The sequence below is a fragment of the Melanotaenia boesemani genome, chromosome 9 (genome assembly GCF_017639745.1).
Source record: "Melanotaenia boesemani isolate fMelBoe1 chromosome 9, fMelBoe1.pri, whole genome shotgun sequence".
Classification (NCBI taxonomy): Eukaryota; Metazoa; Chordata; class Actinopteri; order Atheriniformes; family Melanotaeniidae; genus Melanotaenia; species Melanotaenia boesemani.
In genome coordinates, this window is record NC_055690.1 from 23,823,151 (window position 1) to 23,842,413 (window position 19,263).

At 41.3% G+C, this 19,263-nt stretch overlaps 1 protein-coding gene across 6 annotated transcripts in view; it reads right to left on the reverse strand.

Moving 5' to 3' along the window:
* The window catches only part of gria4a (glutamate receptor, ionotropic, AMPA 4a), a 125,631-nt gene that overhangs the window by 23,157 nt on the left and 83,211 nt on the right, over positions 1 to 19,263 (reverse strand). For all 6 annotated transcript variants that reach the window (XM_041994895.1, XM_041994890.1, XM_041994892.1 and 3 more), the window contains exons 12-13: positions 10,340 to 10,555; positions 9,397 to 9,557 (exon numbers count right to left, since the gene is read on the reverse strand). In XM_041994895.1, the coding sequence (XP_041850829.1) occupies positions 9,397 to 9,557; positions 10,340 to 10,555 (377 nt within the window). The remainder of the gene's footprint in view (positions 1 to 9,396; positions 9,558 to 10,339; positions 10,556 to 19,263) is intronic.

Sequence of the window (19,263 nt, forward strand, 5' to 3'; positions counted from 1 at the left end):
GTTAAAAAAGTTGGACATACTTTCCCCTTAAATCTAAGTTTTGACTGGTATACTGTATGTTTCCCAAAGTTTTCTTATACGTTTGTATATGTTTGCTTGGTAGTATAAGGCATGTGTTTCAGGGGGATGGTCGCTGATCAATTGAGGGATTTGTTGATGTGAGCACATGTATTATGAAGGGTGCATGTTGGTGTATATGGGTGATCTTTGGGAGCGATGTCTTTGATTCCTCATGTGACACAGCTGTATGCAGCCTGTGTGTGCTGTTTTGTAGTGTGTGTTGGTATGCAACAGGAGAACCATTCTATAGCAGGTCATGTATCATCTATGATAGCCAACAGATTGCCTTCCCAATCCTCTCTGTGAAAGATTAATGGCATTCTGTACCTCTCTCTCTCTCTCTCTCTCTCTGCCACACAAATACACACACACTGCTTTAGACAATACAGTTTGTTTTCATCTAATGCATCTGGATTTTCTCACCTGACTGGAGTGATTGCAGTTTTGGCTAGTGTGTGTTTCTGAGCCTGTTGCTCTGCTTTGTTTTATTTTTGTTTTCCCAAGGACTAATGGAAGATCAGTTTTGGCAAGTTACTTGAAAACTGTGATTAATTACTGATGCTTTGTTTCGAAAAACTCAGCTGCAACTTTAATACATCAATTTACTGGACTTTTGTTACTGAGTCAGCTCCTAGAAAAGGTTCTTTAAAAGCTTCCAACTTCTTATTTCAGGAAGGACCAAAGGCAGGTTTTCAGGTGATGGCACCACACATGTTAATATTTCTTACACTGGCATATGATAGTGTGGCTTATGATTTTTAAGTTCAATTAGCTGGCTATAAACAACGGAAACAGTGAATAATGCAGACAAATTCAAAAAGAAAATACTTATGATTTCCCTCCTCCTTCTCAATTTGCCCCTTTATCTTTTTCTTGCAATGACTAAAGGTGTGAAATAGAGAATTGATTAAATTGATTGAAACAGACAGGAAGACTTAAAAGCAGATGGAGACAGATTGAAGAGCAGAATGCCAACAGACACTTGAAAAAGAGCTGATTGATAGATTAAAAATCAAGTGCGGCAGGTGGAATACAAGAAAATAATGGGAGGGATAAGACAAGACAGCGTGGAAGCCTCAAAAGATTTATAGAAAAGTTAACTCATAAACAAAGTGAGTCAATCAGCATCACTGGCTTTTAATCAGTGACCTTGAGCCCAATCATTAATTACTCAGTAGGCCTCTGTGTACCAGTGCAGTTAGTTAGTCATGCCATTAGCTGGATCTGTTGCTACCATTAACTATTCAGCACACCCACAGCCATTTACTCAATACTTTCACATGATACTTGCAAACATACGTGCTTCAGAAGTACCCAACTGCAGCACAGGAGCATACACACACACACACAATCCCACTCAACGAGCACACACACAAGAGCAGAAAGCTGTAATTTCAGATGTTTATTGACAGAGACATATCCAATCCCCGTGAGACGTTCACTGGAGATCACTTTACCACTCTCTCCTCCTACACCCATTCCTCTCCTATGAATGCAATCTCGTATTTTTCTCTACCATTTATTCATTTCTACTTCTTCTTTCTTTTACTTCATGTGTCATCACCTGACTGCCCATCATTTTGTTGCCTCTTCTCTTATTGTGACCGGGCCAATCACTGACATTAGGAATCTGAAAGCTTGTGGACATAGAGATGACAGGTGGGTGGTACAAATGCCATACCAAGGTCAATCTGACTATGTGTGTTAGTGTGTGTAAATATACTTGTGTCTGCTGCCAGACATTTCCTTGCACTTGAGAAAAAGGTGCAAGAAACACAAGTTGGTGTATTTGCAAAAAGAAAATAGAAAAAAAGATGTTCTTTGCTCAAAGAAAGTAGTTATTGCACCCCTCCGTATGGCACCACATGTGTGTATTGTAATTTGTATTAATGGGAATGTCACTTAACAAAGGCTATCATTAGAAATCGGATGGATGGATGGATGGATGGATGGATGGATGGATGGATGGATGGATGGATGGATAGATAGATAGATAGATAGATAGATAGATAGATAGATAGATAGATAGATAGATAGATAGATAGATAGATAGATAAAAGGAGGAGACAAAGTGATAGAGGTGAATGGGGGTGTGTGTTATACTGTGTCTTCCAGACTGCAGAGATGACTGCAGCACAGAGGGAGGGACCCACACTGAATACCAATGGACCAGCTATAGCAGCTCAATACACACAGTCTCTCATGCACACACAGACAGAACATGTAGTAAGTAATCCCTGTAGAAACATTTGAGGCCAATAAAAGTGATAAAAAAACACAATACAGGTCAGACAATATGTAAGATTTTAAAAAGAAAAACACAAATAAACTGTAAATGGCAAACCACGCAGGCAGAGATACATTCAACCCGTTTGTGAGAAAAATTCCACCTCCTTCCTTTTAGTTTCTTTTAAGTCTGCTGTAAATGTCATTCTCCACACTCACTGGCTGAAGATGATACAAATGGAAAGGTAGAAGAGATACAGTATAAAGTCTAAAAACAATGAGCATCCCACTGTCAGGGCAGACTCATGGAAGGTGAAAAATTGGTAATGATGTGCAGGCAAATGCATGCTAGCATGGGATATCAATCAACTAGAAAGCAACAAACATGGAACAAACAAGGTGCATGTTTACTGCTGATTTGGACACAATGATCTTAGCACCATACCCTGTTTCATATCTGTTTATGTGAGTCACTTGCAGAGTGCAAATTCTGGTAGAAGAATATTTCAATATACCATCAGTCAGAAAAACCAGTGAATAGCCTCAGGAAGGTCATTGGCCATTGGACAGACCCAAACACTGTCCTATTGTTCTGATGTCCACAGTGCATGACTGGGTGATGCCAATTGACCTAGAGAGGCAGCTAAAAATTCCATCTCACATCACCCAGACCTTGCTGAGACCCAGTATCATCTTGTTCTCGGAGACCTCAAAACAATATAGTGGTTGGTGGACAGCAGGGCACTTCCAATCTGTGGTGGCCCTGCACTCCACATTTCTGGGGGCCAGAACTGCTTTGTTAGTTTATTATTATGTGTGTGTGTGTTTTAGGACATTTTTGCATAGTTTTAGGAAGATTGTGACATTAAAAGTACATAGCATGATGTGCATATGATATTTTTAAATGCAAATGTTGCAGTTAAAAACATTTAGCTGCAGCATTTATCATATAATATGTTGCTGCAGCAACATATATGAATTATAAGATATGCCAATAATGGCTTTGCTGTAGCACATTTCAGATAGCAGGTGTGACTGGAGTTAGCATAATGACTTTACCTGCTTGCAAAGGTGAACAAGAGAACAGAAGCTTAAAGGAAATGAACTAAGGAGACTGAAAAATGGTAAGACACAATGATATGCCTGACATGTCTCTTTTTAAAAGACCATAATTTCTGCAGAGCAGAGTGTCTTAGTGCCTCATCCATCAGATGAATTTATGCCAAAAAGCCTGGTTGGTGTTTTATTCCCTTCTCTCATCAATGAATCAAATAACTAATTCTTCACCCATTATTTCTTAATATTTTCTAACTTTTGACATCATCTGAAGTCAATGATTCATGGAAGACAGTTTGGCTTCCTCAAGCTCTACTTTAGAATATTTTGTTAAAAGACCAAATGTGAAAGAGATAAGGGAGAAACCATTTAAGCACATAAGTAAAGTCTCATCACCTTCTGGCAAAGGCCCTTAATCCTATGTGAAGAGAGATTAAGAGTGTCATTCACATATTTTTGGTTTTTCACAACAGTCAGGAGCCATAGGCCACTGTTGGGGAGAAGGTGAGATTATGAGGGTTTGATTTTGTGACTATAACTAGGTATGCCAATTTTTGTATGCACGCCCCAGAACTTTGAATAACTGTTGAATATAAACACTATTGTTCCGATTTAAAGACAATAAACCCAGTATCCCAAACATAATGCTGCAAATTTCTGATTTGGAGTATACTGTTTTTAATTCATGCTGCCACCAGTAATGCATGCTGTTCTTTGAGTGCTCTCCTTTTCCCTCAGCTTCTACCTTCTCATTAATAAGCAGCATTTCTGCACGTCAGTGTGTCCACAAATTGTAAATATACCAATTTAGAGGTGTGTATCGCCAAAGCTGTTATCTGTAAACTAGAGAGGGTTGCAGATCAAAATGTGCACAGTGTTTCCATCAATAAGCTCCATGACTACCCAGGGAGTAGAGCCACATTTCTAAATACAGCTTTAGTTGCAATACTGCTTATCCCATGAGATTTAAGTTGTTATATTTTAAATATCACAAATTCACTTAATAAATTGAATGGGCTGTCTTTACAGGAGACATCCCAGACATCACATTTGCCAGTGAAACAACATTCCATATGTAAAAAGTTATGTATATAAAACAGACTGAAGAGGAGGAAAACTATATAACTGACAGATTTTTCATTGTAAGAATATAATCTGGTGTTTATGACTGGAGTAATCCTGGCCCATAGAGGACTTGTACTGTATCGAAAGTGACAGGGCCCAGTGATTTATATGACGAACACTGGCTTCATGTTTAGTATCACATTATTTCGTTGACAGCTGTAGCTTATGCACAGGGGACTGTATGTGAATGTGTGTGTTGGATTGTTGGGAAACTACACAATGAGTGTTATTTTCTGCATGTATCTACAGGAAAAAATAAGTGTGCTCAGTGTCTGTGTATTCTTGTGCAGAATCTACATGTTCATGTGTGTGTTAGTGTGTGTAACAGAGGCTGGTGTGAGGGTTTTCTATTTTGTGAGAACAGAATTGGCCTGTCAGTCACATTAAAGTGGGAAGGAGAGAGAGAGAGACGACAGGTGTCGAGACAATGTAAGAAATGGATGAAAGAGGAAAAGAGGAGGATAAAAAAAGCTAAGTCCGAGCAGCTGATGAAAAATTTGCTCTTTCCCCAAATGAGAAAATGCTAATGATGATAAGGGGAAGTGGTTTGGAAACACTTGTTGTAAAATAGTTTTAGAAATAGAGGATGATCCATAAGAATATAAAATCATTTTGCGTGTATGTGGGTGATATTTTGTTTAAAGTCTGAATATGAATAACAGCACTGAGAAAAGAGTTTCTGTATATTGTTAATCAAAGCTGCTTCATCAAGTTATTTTACATATTACATCTGTTTCAGGCTATTTTTATTTTTTGTTACTTTATGCTTTAAGTAACTTTCTGACTTTAAAACTCTACGCTAATTTGATGGCACAAGGCGCTGCCTGAAGTTGTAGCCAAGTTTCACCTTACACAACGCGTCACACTCTAGCAAACAGATATAAACACACCGGTCGTTTTGAATGCGCACTGTGGCTGATTCAGCCAAGAAACAGAAGAAGACGCTATTTGAGGAAGAGATGAAAAGAGAAAGAGACTTAACAAAAGATGAGACAAGAGTCAAGATAGGAATGTCTTTTTCTGGCCTTGAGAGATCTTACAGCACAGGTAGGATGCAAGATGGATGCTGAATTAGCCGTCAATAGGGGGCGCATCACTGAGAAAATCTGCAAAGGCTTTGTAGTGTATCTTTTTATTACAGTAAGTAGTTCTGAAAGTAGACTGTATAAACCACTCAAAATATATAAACGCTACAGCCACATATCCTGCCAGGCTACATCTAAGGTCCATGTAGTGTCTAATCATTAGCATCATGTAGGTAGTATAAGCATATTAAGCAAATTAAGTTATAAAAGTCTGTTTCTGCAAGTATCACATGGATACAGCAAACACAACCGACCTTTGGAATGGACAGTGTCACAAGAGTTTGGTAAAATCAATGTACTCCTCAAAATACAGCGCCATGTGTCCCCATATGCCAGTCTTATGACTGGCTCCAAAGGTCAGTTTAGGAATGTTGTTTGTGAGAGCGCATAAAAAGGCTGCCATAATATGGACAGGGTTTTTCTACAATCTGAGAGATCACACAGATTTCTGCAGACTTTTTGTAATAAAACCATTATTTTTATTATACATCAAGTTGGCGTCCCTCCTTTTGCCTCTCAACTATTTTTGTACATCACCTACTTCAAGTAATACACTACATTCATATACACTAAAATATATTTCTGTTGTTATTTCCTCACCACGATATGTTATTGCATTGGAAGCTCTGTCTAAATATTTTAAACACGAGGTCTCCCAAATAGAGGACTTGACAGATGGTGCAAATCCAAACTGTGCAGAACTTTTTAAGGCAACCACACCTTTCTACATTTGCGTTATGTGCCATCTTCACTAACAAATCTCACTAGTGTTCTCTTTACCTTGACTCCAAAAGAATTCAAGTTGAACTTGTAGTTGCAGAAGTACACCTTTTCCCTATGAGTATACAATTTTTAAGCATTAAAGAAAACATTATTCTCTGGCTCCTCTTTAAGTGCTTCTTCTCATTTTGATAAAGAAAGTGATTCTACTTTGTAGTAAACACAATTCAGTACACAGCTGAAAAAAAAAACCTGTACTGTCACGTGTAAATTAGCATTTTTTTTTATTATAATGAAAACAATTAAATGCAAAACTTTAAATTCCTTTTCTACTTCACCATCATGGGCAATATTATAGATTGATCAATATTCAGCACTGTTAGGCTACTGCTATATCTGGGCCATGTTTGAATCATGGATTTCAGCTTGAAATGACATTAGTCAGATAAAGGATCAATAAGTAAGACAGATTTAACTGGATTTAAATATTCAACTGAAAATCACTGAAATTCAACCTAAATATATAAATTCCTTTGTTTTCTTTATATTAATAGTTATCAACTACACTATGTTATACATAAATGTAATAAAAAAAATTAAACAAAGAAAAAAAACAAAAAAAAATTGATGTAGGAGAATTTTCTGTTTTGCCTGTGTTCATCCATTATGTTTGCTCATACTGTATTTAATTTTCCTTTATGTTAAGGTTTTGAAGTAGTGACTCTGAGTGTGTTAATCAATTTCACCAATGAAAATCCTTGTTTTTAACAGAAAGGTTTGGTGGTCTTTTGTTTACAGAAGAGCTGTAAGGTAGAATTGGATACTTGAGTTGCACTTTAGTCATGTATCCAGTGAGTTCAATTTTGACTTGAACTTGCTCTGAAAGGACTTTTGACTTGACTCACAATTCACAATTTGAGACTCACAAAAAATATTAACTTTTACTTCATGATCTCCTCTCTGTCTGCTGAATGTGATCACTTTCCCAAACATGACACTAATGTAACTAATGGTCAATGATTTTTGTGGTTCTGAAGTTTTTTTTTTTTTTTTTTTTTTACTATTCTGTAGATTTTCTGTCACAGTCATGTCTGGTTTCCAGTGGAGAGGGACATAGCATTTGTCAGTAAGCTTAAGATACTTATTCTGCTACATAAAGGATAAGTATTTATTTTCATTTTTTTTACTATTGAAATACAGTGTCTTAAGCAGACCAGATGACAGGCATCACATGGCAAATTACTCATTACAACCAAAAGTGACTTGCGACTTGACTTGGACTTTTCTATTCTATTCATTTAGCAGACAAGTTTCTCCAAACCGACTTACATTTGGGAGTAAGAACAACACAAGCAAGAAATCAAGCAGAAGCGGACGTCATAATTAAGTGGTAGTCAGACTGCTGTGAATCCAGTTGGACACAGGTGCTGTCAAGTAGTTCTAGAGGCAGTGTTTTTTGTTTTTTGTCCCCACTATAGTAGTCCTTTGTTTAATTACAAGACCACATTTCCAACACACAATATCATCTTGGGTGTAAGTGCATGCAGCTTATTCAGTGCTGAGTTGAGCCAAAGAGCTGGACAAATTTTTCTAACTCATTCTGACGAGTAGAAGAGTTAAGCTAAGCACAGAAATGCTCCTTAAGCAGGTGATTCTTTAGCTTGCTCTTAAAAGTAGATAAGGACTCTGCGGATTGGACAGAGTTCAGTATATCATTCCACCACCGGGGAACAACAGAGCAAAGGAGCCTAGCTATTGATTTGGCGCCACGTTGTAGTGGGAGCACTTACAAGTCATAGACTTGAGACTTGACTTTAACCCGAGATAAAAAATAAAAATAGACTTGACTTGCAAATCCATTGTGGACTTGGGAACATCTCTGCCTTTAAGAGGAGCTTAAGCTATTTCCCTTAGCTCCAATAGGACTAAGACAGTGTGCACCATTGTGTGGTAATTGCATAATAAAAGTCTTTGCTGAGAGCAGTGCAGTAGTTTCTAGATATTGGATGGAATGAGCGCCAAAGATTCCTAAATTTTATGTCCTTGCAATCAGTATCGTCCAGAAATGATTATGCAATAAGAAAAATTTGTTTGTTTTGGCTGTTTACTGTAAGTCAAGCTAATTCAAAGCAATGACTTGGAATATACCTATAAAGAAAGTGAGTAGCAATTGTTAATCTGAATTTATTATTTCTACTTGTTAAAATTTTAAAGTGCAGAGTGATAGAATGGAGGGAAGGCAGGTAAACAAGAATAACACTTTTTTTTATTAAGGCTGTCTGCATCTCCCTCATCCTACTTTAATTTCATGAATTTCCTTGAATGTCATGATCACATTTTCAAGTTAATCTTTAAAAATGAATCTCAACTTATGTTTTTCTTTCTTTTTCAACACAACAGGATCCAGTGACCATTTCCACTTTGGTGATTAAAGTTTTCCTCCATGCACATTCTTTATTTCTTCATTTAAGCAAACCTGTTTATGTTTTTCACTTCTTTTCCCTGTTTTTGCTCATCATCTATCATTCTTTTCCTTGTTCTGGTGTGAAATGTTCCCTGCTGTTCCTTCCCTCCTTAGATTAGCTCCCTAAAGGTCTTGAGGATGCTGGCTATGAATATTTCACTAAACTGCATTCTCAGGTTATCAATTATAAAATGCCATATTCTTATAAATATTCTAAAAATACAGCTGGACTCTGCCTCTTCCTTGGTGCATTAAAAATTCATACACACCTAGCAAACTGCTAAATCTTCTCCCACACCAGACCCATATGGACATAGCTGCTGGACTGAATGCAGGTCTTCAAACTTTTAGATGTTTTTGTTTGCATGTTTGAGCATGCTTGTGTGTGTATGTATTACTTCTTTAGTGTCTGTAACACACAGTGTCTTGGCATATCAGACCAGTTCAGTGTAAGGTAAGAAAGTGCCAAGGTGAGAGGTGATTCACAGAGTCAACACTGACTCAGAACAGGCTATTACAAAAGCACTCCAATAGACAGAAAGACACACTTGCCTACACACACACACATCCTGTGTCAGGCCTCAAAAACGATCTCTGACTCTTTCAGTCTGGTGCATATGTGCACTGATGTTTCAAACAACCATCACTTCCCCTGCTCACCGCGGTGAGATGTCGCAGCCCTGTTGCATGAACGCTCCGAGAGAAAACCACAGAGAGTTGAAGATGCCAAATTCGTTGGGAGGCTGGTCAGTAGGGCCCTGCTCTGTGGCTCCTTCCTCTGGTTCCTCTGCATGCCACTCATATGGACTGAAACGACTCACCTAAGACCATCAATAAAGAAAGAGCAGAGCAGGTAGATCAAAATAAATGAGGACAATATTAAAGATTCACTCAGTCCTACTGATTCAAGCCTGGTCAGGTTTAAGTTGGAGCTGTGCCAGTGACTACAAGATGTCACCAGGCTGTATGTGCCAATATAATTGACAGAAATCTACACAATAAAAAATTCGAGTATTTGTTTCACACATGTACATGGCCTTTAAAAAGCAGAAAGAAGCACGGGAGAACTCTACTCAATGAAAATCAGAACACAAAGAAAATCTTGCAGGGGAATTTAGTCTTGCTTGTAAAAGAGAAAATGTTTCCTTGAATATTCAGACCCTGGTGTCATGAAAGCTTTGCTGATATAATCTTGTGTTTCAGAAGGGGGGGTGTCTCTTTCATTTCTCCCGTTCATATTTGCATGTCTGGCATACATAAATGACTTTGATGCTATTTCTGTCCAAAAAGAATTCCTTTAAAAGCAATGAATTCCTACCCAGAAGCTTTCTTCTGAATTTTAGCATCAGACTGTATTTATAAAGAGATTAACAATCATACAATAAATATAAATGATATACTCATAAACGTGAAAGAAAAGGGTATCTGACAGTGAATATGGTTGGACTAATCCTCCGTGTATGTAGATCAAAAGTATTTTCGAACTTTTTTACTCATATGATATCTTCTCTTTTATCTCTAACTACCAGCTTTTATTAACTCTTCTGTTAAAATTCTGCAATCACATTAAATCTCTAATTTCTAGTTTGTAACAATCACTCACCAAAAACAGGACAACACTGACTCCAATGTAGGCAAACACTATGCACATCCAGATCTCATAAGCCAATGGGTCCAGGAAGGAGAAGACACCTGGTTTAGACTTCTGAGGCTTCTTAATCATAATGGAGATTCCCAGAGACATGAAGGGCTTAGAGAAGTCGATCACCTCCTCTCGCACCAGAGTGATGGTCAAAGGGGCCACGGCAATTTCTGCTTTCTGCAAAGAAGGAAAAAATTGCAGATTAAAAAAAAATAAAATAAATAAAAAATAAAAATAAATGAAGGGTTAAAGGATACCAGAGGGAGAGTGCAAACCAGAATGGGAGACGGGTAATTCATACAGTATATAGGCTTAAAGTGGCATATCCTGAATATAAATTAGTCAGACAGATCTAACATGCACCTACATGCCAGAGCATTCAAAAACACTCATGGACAGACACAGTTTCTATATGTGTTGGAGCATTATAACAGAAAAAAACCTACAATAAATAACGAACTGCAAAGAAGTTGTGATTCCAACAGCTATAATCAGTTAACTGAAAGGTCTTGGCTGAAGGATCCACAGAAAACATCTGTGCCCAGATGTGAGTTTTACAGCTGAACAGCGTGTAAACCACAAAAATAAAAATTTAAAAATTAATGACTCATATCTTTTAAACTGATCTACAAGCATCATTTTTTAACTTGCTTTGCCCAAATCTTGCAGTTTGATCAGATAACAAACATAAAACACTAATATTCACAATCTAAGCTCAATAAATGAATCAACAATGAACGAACCTTCCCAGTGGAAGAAGCTGGGAAAGTCTTAAGTGACCCATTTACTAATATTCTGGGTCTATGGAGATTTATAAACCACAAACAGCTGCACAAGGTCATATAATGATGGAGGGGATAAACAAAAACTTTGAGTGTTTTTTACTGTGGAATATTTTGCAGACTAATGAAAAGAGTGCAATACACTAAAGGAAATAAAATCTAAAAAAAGTAGACAATTTTCATATGATTTATAGGGTGTTTGTTTATTTGTCTATTTCCACAAAACCATACCTTTAAAGCCACAGATGAGTAAAATAAGTCATATATTCCTGCAATCTGCCAGGAAAACCTACATACTGCCATTGATATGATTATCACTTTCACATTTGCTACCTACCTAAATATTTTTGCAGACCAGTCAGACCCTCAATGTGGCAAACAGTGCTTTCCTAAAGTAGTAGCATCATCGACTAGGACAGCAGAGAACTCTCTCTCTCTCTCTCTCTCTCTCTCTCTCTCTCTCTCTCTCTCTCTCTCTCTTTCTCTCTCTCTTGCTCACACACACACACACACACACAAAAAACAGTCTGAGGTGTTCACCCAGTATCCAGACTCCCCAGATACCAATCTGATGGCATCTGTTAGAGGCAAGTCCAATCCACAGAGTGTTTCCCACTGCCAAAATCCAAAGAAAAGCTTTGGGATGACCTTCGAAAAGCCTAGAGAACTATTTCTGAAGACTGCTTTAAGAAAGCTTGGCTAGGAGGGCTTAGATTAAGTGGAAGAGCAAATGTGGTCACACCAAATATTAACTTTCGAGCTTGTTAGAATTGTACAAACCCTCTTATTGTCCTTATTTACTGTACTTATATTTATGTTAGTGTGTATCAATGAGTTACTGCACTCATTTTCTGTTTTCCAGGAAATATATATGAAAAAAACGTTGTGTGGCTCAACACCTTTTTCCTTATTTAAAATTCGGGGATCTGTTGAAACATAAAATAGCGAGGCTTATTATCTCTGCTGCTGCTTACAACAGGAAACGTGGTGACTAAAAAGTCTAACTTAAAGCTAACTTAAAAAGAAAAAAAGAGAAAAAAATTACATATGTAACCCTGTAAACAACTGACTGAAACCCTTCATTCAGAGTGTATACCTCTTTGCGATGCTTGGCGCTCTCACCATCCTAAACTAAGAGAATACACCTTCTTCTCTTCAGTTCACCACTCCTTCTCTAGAATAGATTATATATTAAATAGTAACTCACTAATGGGCGACATTTCAGAGACTCAGATACATCCAATCAGCATTAGCGATCACGCACCAGTTTCATTCACTCTGAGAAACAAAAATAATAAACCGATTGGTAAAAGCTGGAGATTCAACACCTCTTTATTGAAAGATCCTGAGTTCATTGATTATTTTAAAAAAGAATGGTCAATTTATATAGAAAAAAATGACATGCCTGAAACTTCAGCGTGTCTCCTATGGGAAGCAGGAAAAGCAGTAATGCGAGGGAAAATAATTTCCTTCTCCTCACATAAGAAGAAGAAGGAAACAGCAAGAGTTTTAGAATTAGAACTCAGGATTAAATCATTGGAGGAGGCTTACCGCATTTCCCCCGAAGAGCACACAATGAATAATATAAGGAAAACTAAATTGCAGCTTAAAGAAATTATAGATAAAAAAACACAGTTTTTAGTGCAAAGACTTCGCTTGGAGAACTTTGAACACAGTAACAAATCTGGAAAGTTTTTAGCAAATCAACTAAAAACAAACAAGGAGAAAACAACAATCTCCTCTGTTAAAGATCAAGACGGAAACATCAGCCATGACCCAGACAAGATAAATGACACGTTTAGAAGCTTCTATAAAACATTATATGAATCACAGATTAATCCAACAGATGAACATATTGAACAATTTTTTAAACAACATTAATCTACCAAAACTAAAAAATGAAAATAAAATAAATTTAGATGCACCTATTACTGTAGATGAACTCCACGAAGCTCTCCAACATATGCCCAACAATAAAGCCCCGGGTCCAGATGGTTACTCAGCAGAATTTTACAAGGAATTCTGGACAACGCTAGCTCCTACATTTTATAATATGTTGTTAGAAATACAGGAAAAACAAAAAATACCGCAAAATATGAACTTAGCTAATATAACACTATTGCTAAAACCAGGCAAAGACCCCACACTTCCATCCAGTTACCGTCCCATATCTTTAATAAATGTAGACCTGAAAATAATCAGTAAAGCTCTTGCCAGAAGGATAGAAAAAATAACCCCTCTTATAATACATCCGGACCAGACAGGTTTTATAAAAGGTCGACATTCATCTACTAACACACGTAGACTAATTAACCTCATTGATTACTCTACTTTACATAATCTAGAATCCACAATCATTTCTCTAGATGCAGAAAAAGCCTTCGACAGGGTAAACTGGAAGTTTCTATTTGCAACACTAGACAAATTTGGGTTTGGACCTTCTTTCATAGAGTGGATTAAAATATTATATAATAACCCAAATGCATGTGTGAAAACCAACGATCAAACTTCTCCAAGCTTCCGCTTACAGAGAGGCACCAGACAGGGCTGTCCACTCTCCCCCTCACTTTTTGCCATTTTCATAGAGCCGTTAGCAGCTGCTATTAGACAAAATATAGAAATTAAAGGAATCCAGGGCAAAAATATAGAACATAAAATAAGTCTTTATGCAGATGATGTATTACTCTTCCTTCAGAACTCACAAACATCACTCTCTCAGACAATCACGGTTATTAATAAGTTCTCATCAATATCTGATTATTCTATTAACTGGTCTAAGACTACAGCCATGTCCATCAACTGTGACCTACAAAACATCCCTAATATCAAAATACAGACAGGAAACATTAGATATTTAGGTATAAATATTTCCCCCAGATTATCAGATTTAACAAAATTAAACTATGTTCAGCTACTAAAAACAATAGAAGATGATCTCTTACGGTGGAGGCGCTTACCCATCTCAATAATGGGGAGAGTTGCCACCATTAAGATGATGATCCTACCTAAAGTTAATTATTTATTTTCAATGATACCCACTAAACCCTCCACCAGTTGGTTTAAATCTCTGGACTCTTTCATATCCAAGTTTCTTTGGAAAAACAAGCCGTCACGTATCAGTCTTAAAACCTTAGATAGAGGAGGACTGGACCTACCAAACTTTAATAACTACTTTATAGCTAACAGGCTGCAGTACATCTCCAAGTGGCTCAAACCCAGTTATCTGGATGAGCCGTGGCTAGATGTGGAGCAGGCTTTGTGTGAGGACTTAGTCATCTCTGACCTGCCGTTCATCAGCTCAACCATTAAACCATATAAGTGCTTTAAAAGCCTTAACATCCGTTTTTCCTTAATGGCTTGGTGGGAATTCTGTAAGATAACCAGATCTTCCCTCTTTCCATGTAGACTTACACCCATCTGGAACAACCCTGACATCCTGCAGAACAAAAAGATGATAAACTTCACTCAATGGAAGACTAAAGGAATACAACAGTTAGGACAGATAATAGAAAATGGAAACTTTGTATCTTTCAACACAATTGTCTCACAGTATGGAATCAACAGCAATAAATTCTTAGAGTACCACCAACTAAAATCAATTATATGTAAGAAGTATACCCCTGTACAGTTAGACTTGCAGCTTCCTGTCAGAATAGCAGAATTCCTGAATCATAATACTCCAAAATTATTATCAAAAATATATAGATTACTTGCAAAGCTAGAAGACAGGATATCTCTCCCGACTTCAAAATGGGAAGATGATTTATCTAATAACTTTGATCAGAAAAGATGGTCGCAAATATGTTTAAACACGTTTAAAATGACTCAGAATTCAAATATACAACTAATACAATTCAAAATTCTCCATAGAACTCATTATACAGGACACAGGATGTTCAGGATGGGCCTTTCACCATCAGATATCTGCCCACACTGCTCTGAGAACACCTCTGATAGCTACATCCATGCGCTGTGGTCCTGCACACCTGTCCAAAGGTTCTGGATTAAGGTGTGTGAAGATCTCTCAAAATGGTTTAAAACTAGTTTTCCTGCAAACCCCACACTTTGCCTACTGGGCGACCTGGGTGACACCAACATAGGAATACACTCCATAAACTTGGTCCTCGCAGTCTTATGCATCGCAAAGAAAACTATTCTTGTGAACTGGAAAGATAAGAATAATTTGTCTATCCAGCAGTTTAGAAATCTCCTGTTAGATCACATCAGCATTGAGACAATGTCTGCCTCCTCCAGGAACCAGTCAGATGACTTTCATTCCCTCTGGTCCCCTGTGACTGGCTACATCACTTAATGTAGGTGGAGGATTGCGGCTTCGCTGGGATGGGGGCGGATGTGGGTGGGGGGTCCCTGGTGGCTTCAGGTCTCCGGTTGTCTCCTGGGTGGGGATCTAGGCTGCTCCGCTGCTGGGTCGGCTGGGGGTTCCGGTCTGGGCGGGCGGCATTGGGTGGGCCCCGGGGTGGGGCTGCCTCGTGGCGGTGGGGGGTGGCTGCCGGGGTGCCTGGGTCGGTGTCCGTCGGCCCCTGGCCGGGTGGCCGGTCGGGCCCGGGGTGGGCCGGGTGGGGGCCCCGGGCTCTGGGGCGTCGGGTCTCCCCCCGCTCCTGGGGGTGGGGGGTCTGCCGCTGCTGGGGGGGGCTGGGCCCGTCCGGATGTGCCGTGCCGGGGGTTGGTCCGTGCCCTGGTGCTTGGTCGCAGCCCCGGAACCTGGGTGGGGGTGTGTTTGTGTGTGGGTGTGTGTGTGTGTGTGTCTGTGGGTATGCTGGTGTGTGGGTGGGTGTAGAGGGACGTGTGTGCCGTATGTGTGTGTGGGTGTGTATGAAGGTCTGGGTGTGTGCGTGTATGTGTGTGTGTGAGTAGTGTGCGGGTGTGTGTGTGGAGGTCTATGTGGGATGTGGGTGTGTGTGAAGGTATGTATATATGAGTGTGTGCACGTGGAGGTCGAGGTGTGTGTGGAGGAGTGAAGGAGTGGGTGGAGGCGTGAGTATGTATGGAGGTGCTTGTGTGTATATGCAGGTATGTATGTGAGTGTGTGTGTAGTGGTGTATGTGTATGGAGGGGTATGAGAGTGTGTGTGTATGTGGGCACCGGTGTGTGTGTTTATAGGTATGTGCGTGACGTGTGTGTGTGGAGGTATGTGCACGTATTGAGGTGTTGGTATATAGAGGTGTGTGAGAGTGTGTGTGAGTGGCTGGGGAGAAAAAAAAAAAAAAAAGGGAGTGTGTGCGTTTGCAGGGGGTTAGGACGTGTCCTCTGGGGGGCGCCCTGGCTGGGTGTTGGGGGCGGGGGCCTGGGGTTCCCTTCCTTCGCCTCGCCCCCCTCCCACTCAGAAAGAGGAAAGTGGCCCCTTGGGCTGGTGGCTGGCCCCTGGGGGGGTTCGTGGCGTGCCTGGGTTGGGGTGCCTGCTCTGGGCCTGTGACGCCCTTCGGGGCCGGCGGGGGACGGGGGCGCCCTAAGCCACTGGCGGGTCGTCTTCCAGGGGGGAGGCTTACCCCCCTCTGGACCTACATCTCCTGACCCCTCCCCTCCCCACTCTTCACTACATACACAGGTAGGGCCGTGGGGGGTGTGCTTGTTGCGCTGGGCGGGGCAGGGGGGGTCATCATAGTGGCCCCGTTGCTTCGCCGAGCGGCAGCATGCCTCCCAGCTTTTAATTCCACTTAGTCACTGAGCACAAATAACATTTGCAACATACAAACACGTTTTGGGGGGTGGAACATGCGAGGTCAGGTGGGTGGGACTGCTCAGGTGGCCCCACCCCCTCCTCAATGCAGTTACTGCCCCCCAATTTTAACCCTCTTTTTTTAATTGCAAACAGCACATAATATATTCCCTCACTAGTGGGGGAGGGAGGGGCGATGGGGTCTTCAAGCGCCCCTGTCTCCATGGATGGCCCGGGGGCGGGGTGGGCCGGGTGGCCTGTCGCGTTGGCCCGGGGCGTGGGCGGGCTGTCCCGGGGGGTTTGGCTGCTGGCCCTGGGGGGAAGGTGCTGTTTTGGGGGGTGGGGAGTGGGGGACTGGGGCGGGGTGGGGGGGGGTGGGGGCCTGGCTCGTGTCTCCTCGCCTCCTGGCTGGGGCTGTCCCCCCGCGGCGTGGGGTGGCGGGAGGATGGTGGTGGGGGGATGGTGTTTGTTTGTGTGTGTGTGTGTGTGGGGGGATGGGTGGTGGAGGGATGGTGTGTGTGTGTGGGAGGGTGGGGTGTGTGGAGGTGGATGTGTGGTGTGTGGGAGGGGGGGTGGTGTGGGTGTGGGAGGATGAATGGTGGAGGGATGATGTATGTGGGGGAGGATGGGGTATGTGTGGGAGAATGTATGGTGCAGGGAGGGGGAGTGTGTGGGAGGATGGATGGTGGAAGAATGGTGTGTGTGCAGGAGGATGGATGGTGTATGGGAGGGAGGATGGTGTGTGTGTGGGGGAGTGGTGTATGTTTGGGAGAGTGGGTGATGGAGGGGTGGTGTGTGTGTGTGTGGGAGGATGGGGTACGTGAAGGTGGATGTTTGGTGTAGGAGAGGGAGGACGGTGTATGTGTAGGAGAATGATGTATGTGTGGGAGGATGGGTAGTGGAAGGATGGTGTGTGTGTGTGTGTGTGTGGGAGGTGTGAAGGTGGAGGATGGTGTATGTGTGGGAGGATGAGTGGTGGAGGGATGATGTGTGTGTGGGAGGATGGGGTAGGTGTGGGAGAGTGTATGGTGGAAGGATGGTGAGTGTGTTGGAGGATGGATGGTGGAAGGATGGTGTGTGTGTGGAAGGATGGATGGTGGAAGGATGGTGTGTGTGTGTGGGAGGACAGAGTATGTAAGGGTTGGATGGTGTATGTGTGGGAGGATGAATGGAGGAGTGGAAGGAGAGTGTGTGTGTTTGTGTGTGTTGGTCTGGGGGGGGGGGCAGGACTGGCTCTCGGGGTGTGCGGCTGGGCGCTGGGGTGTGGGGCTGGCCTCTGGCGGTGGCCGTCTGGGCGGGCCGGGTCCCCCCGGGTGGCGTGCTGGCCCTTGGCCTGTGGGGGTGGGGGGTGTCCCTGCGCTCCTGGGCCCGGGCCCTCTGCCCCGTCTGTCCCGGGCGGCCGGTGCCCGGGGGGGTCGGGGACTGCTGGCCTCGGCCTGCCGGGGCCGGTGCCCTGTGTCCGCGGGGCGGCTCCTGCTGGGGTCTCCTGCTGCTGCCTTCCTGGGCGGGCGAGTGGTCGTCTCTGTGGACCGGTCGGGATCTGTAGCCTACGGGGGGGCTGGTGGCCTGGGTCTCGGGACCGCTGGCCTGACTCTGGCCTCTGTTCAAGTGAGGTGGCATCTGCATGATCACTCTGCATGGTCACTCCTTCCTGAACGTCTCCACACAGTCTTTGCGTCGCCATGTGGCCGAGTCCTCCAGCATATCCACACAGGTTTCTCTGCGCGTGTTCTTGAATACAGCAGTTTCACTTATATCTATTATCATATTTTTTTTTCTTTTTTTTTATTATTTCTGTTCTTATTATTATTATTACTCTTACTCTTATTATTATTACTATTACTATTATTATTATTACTATTATTGTGATTATTATTATTGTTACTATTATCAACTAGTTGTGTAATGACCTACTGGCCAGGATGATCTTAGTTATATATGTTGCAAGTAGTATGGATTACATGGTTTTCTGTATAATGTTTTAAGTCCCCACCCGCACTCCCCACACCCTTTCTGTCCCTCTCTCTCCCCTCCCTCTTCTCTCTACTTTCTTTTCTATCTCTCTCTCTCTCTGTCCCCTCCGGTCGAGTCCAGCATTAAGAGTCTGATTTAATAAAGTTTTTCATGTCATCAAGAGGGACTTTATACATGTAGTATAAATCCCTGCTTGATAGAGTAAAATTGCCCAGCACCAGACAGCAGCCAGACAATCATTCTGTTTGCAACGATGCTGGACAAGACAAGTTAAAAAAAAAAAAAAAAAAAAAAAAAAAAAAAAAAAAAAAAAAAAAAAAAAAAAAAAAAAAAGAGTGTATACCTCTACAGTTGCTTACAATAACCATATAGACATGTGAGAGACAACTAAACTCAGAACTTAGCAAACCAACAAGCTTGGTTTATTAGAGCAAATTATTCAAAACCAGCAC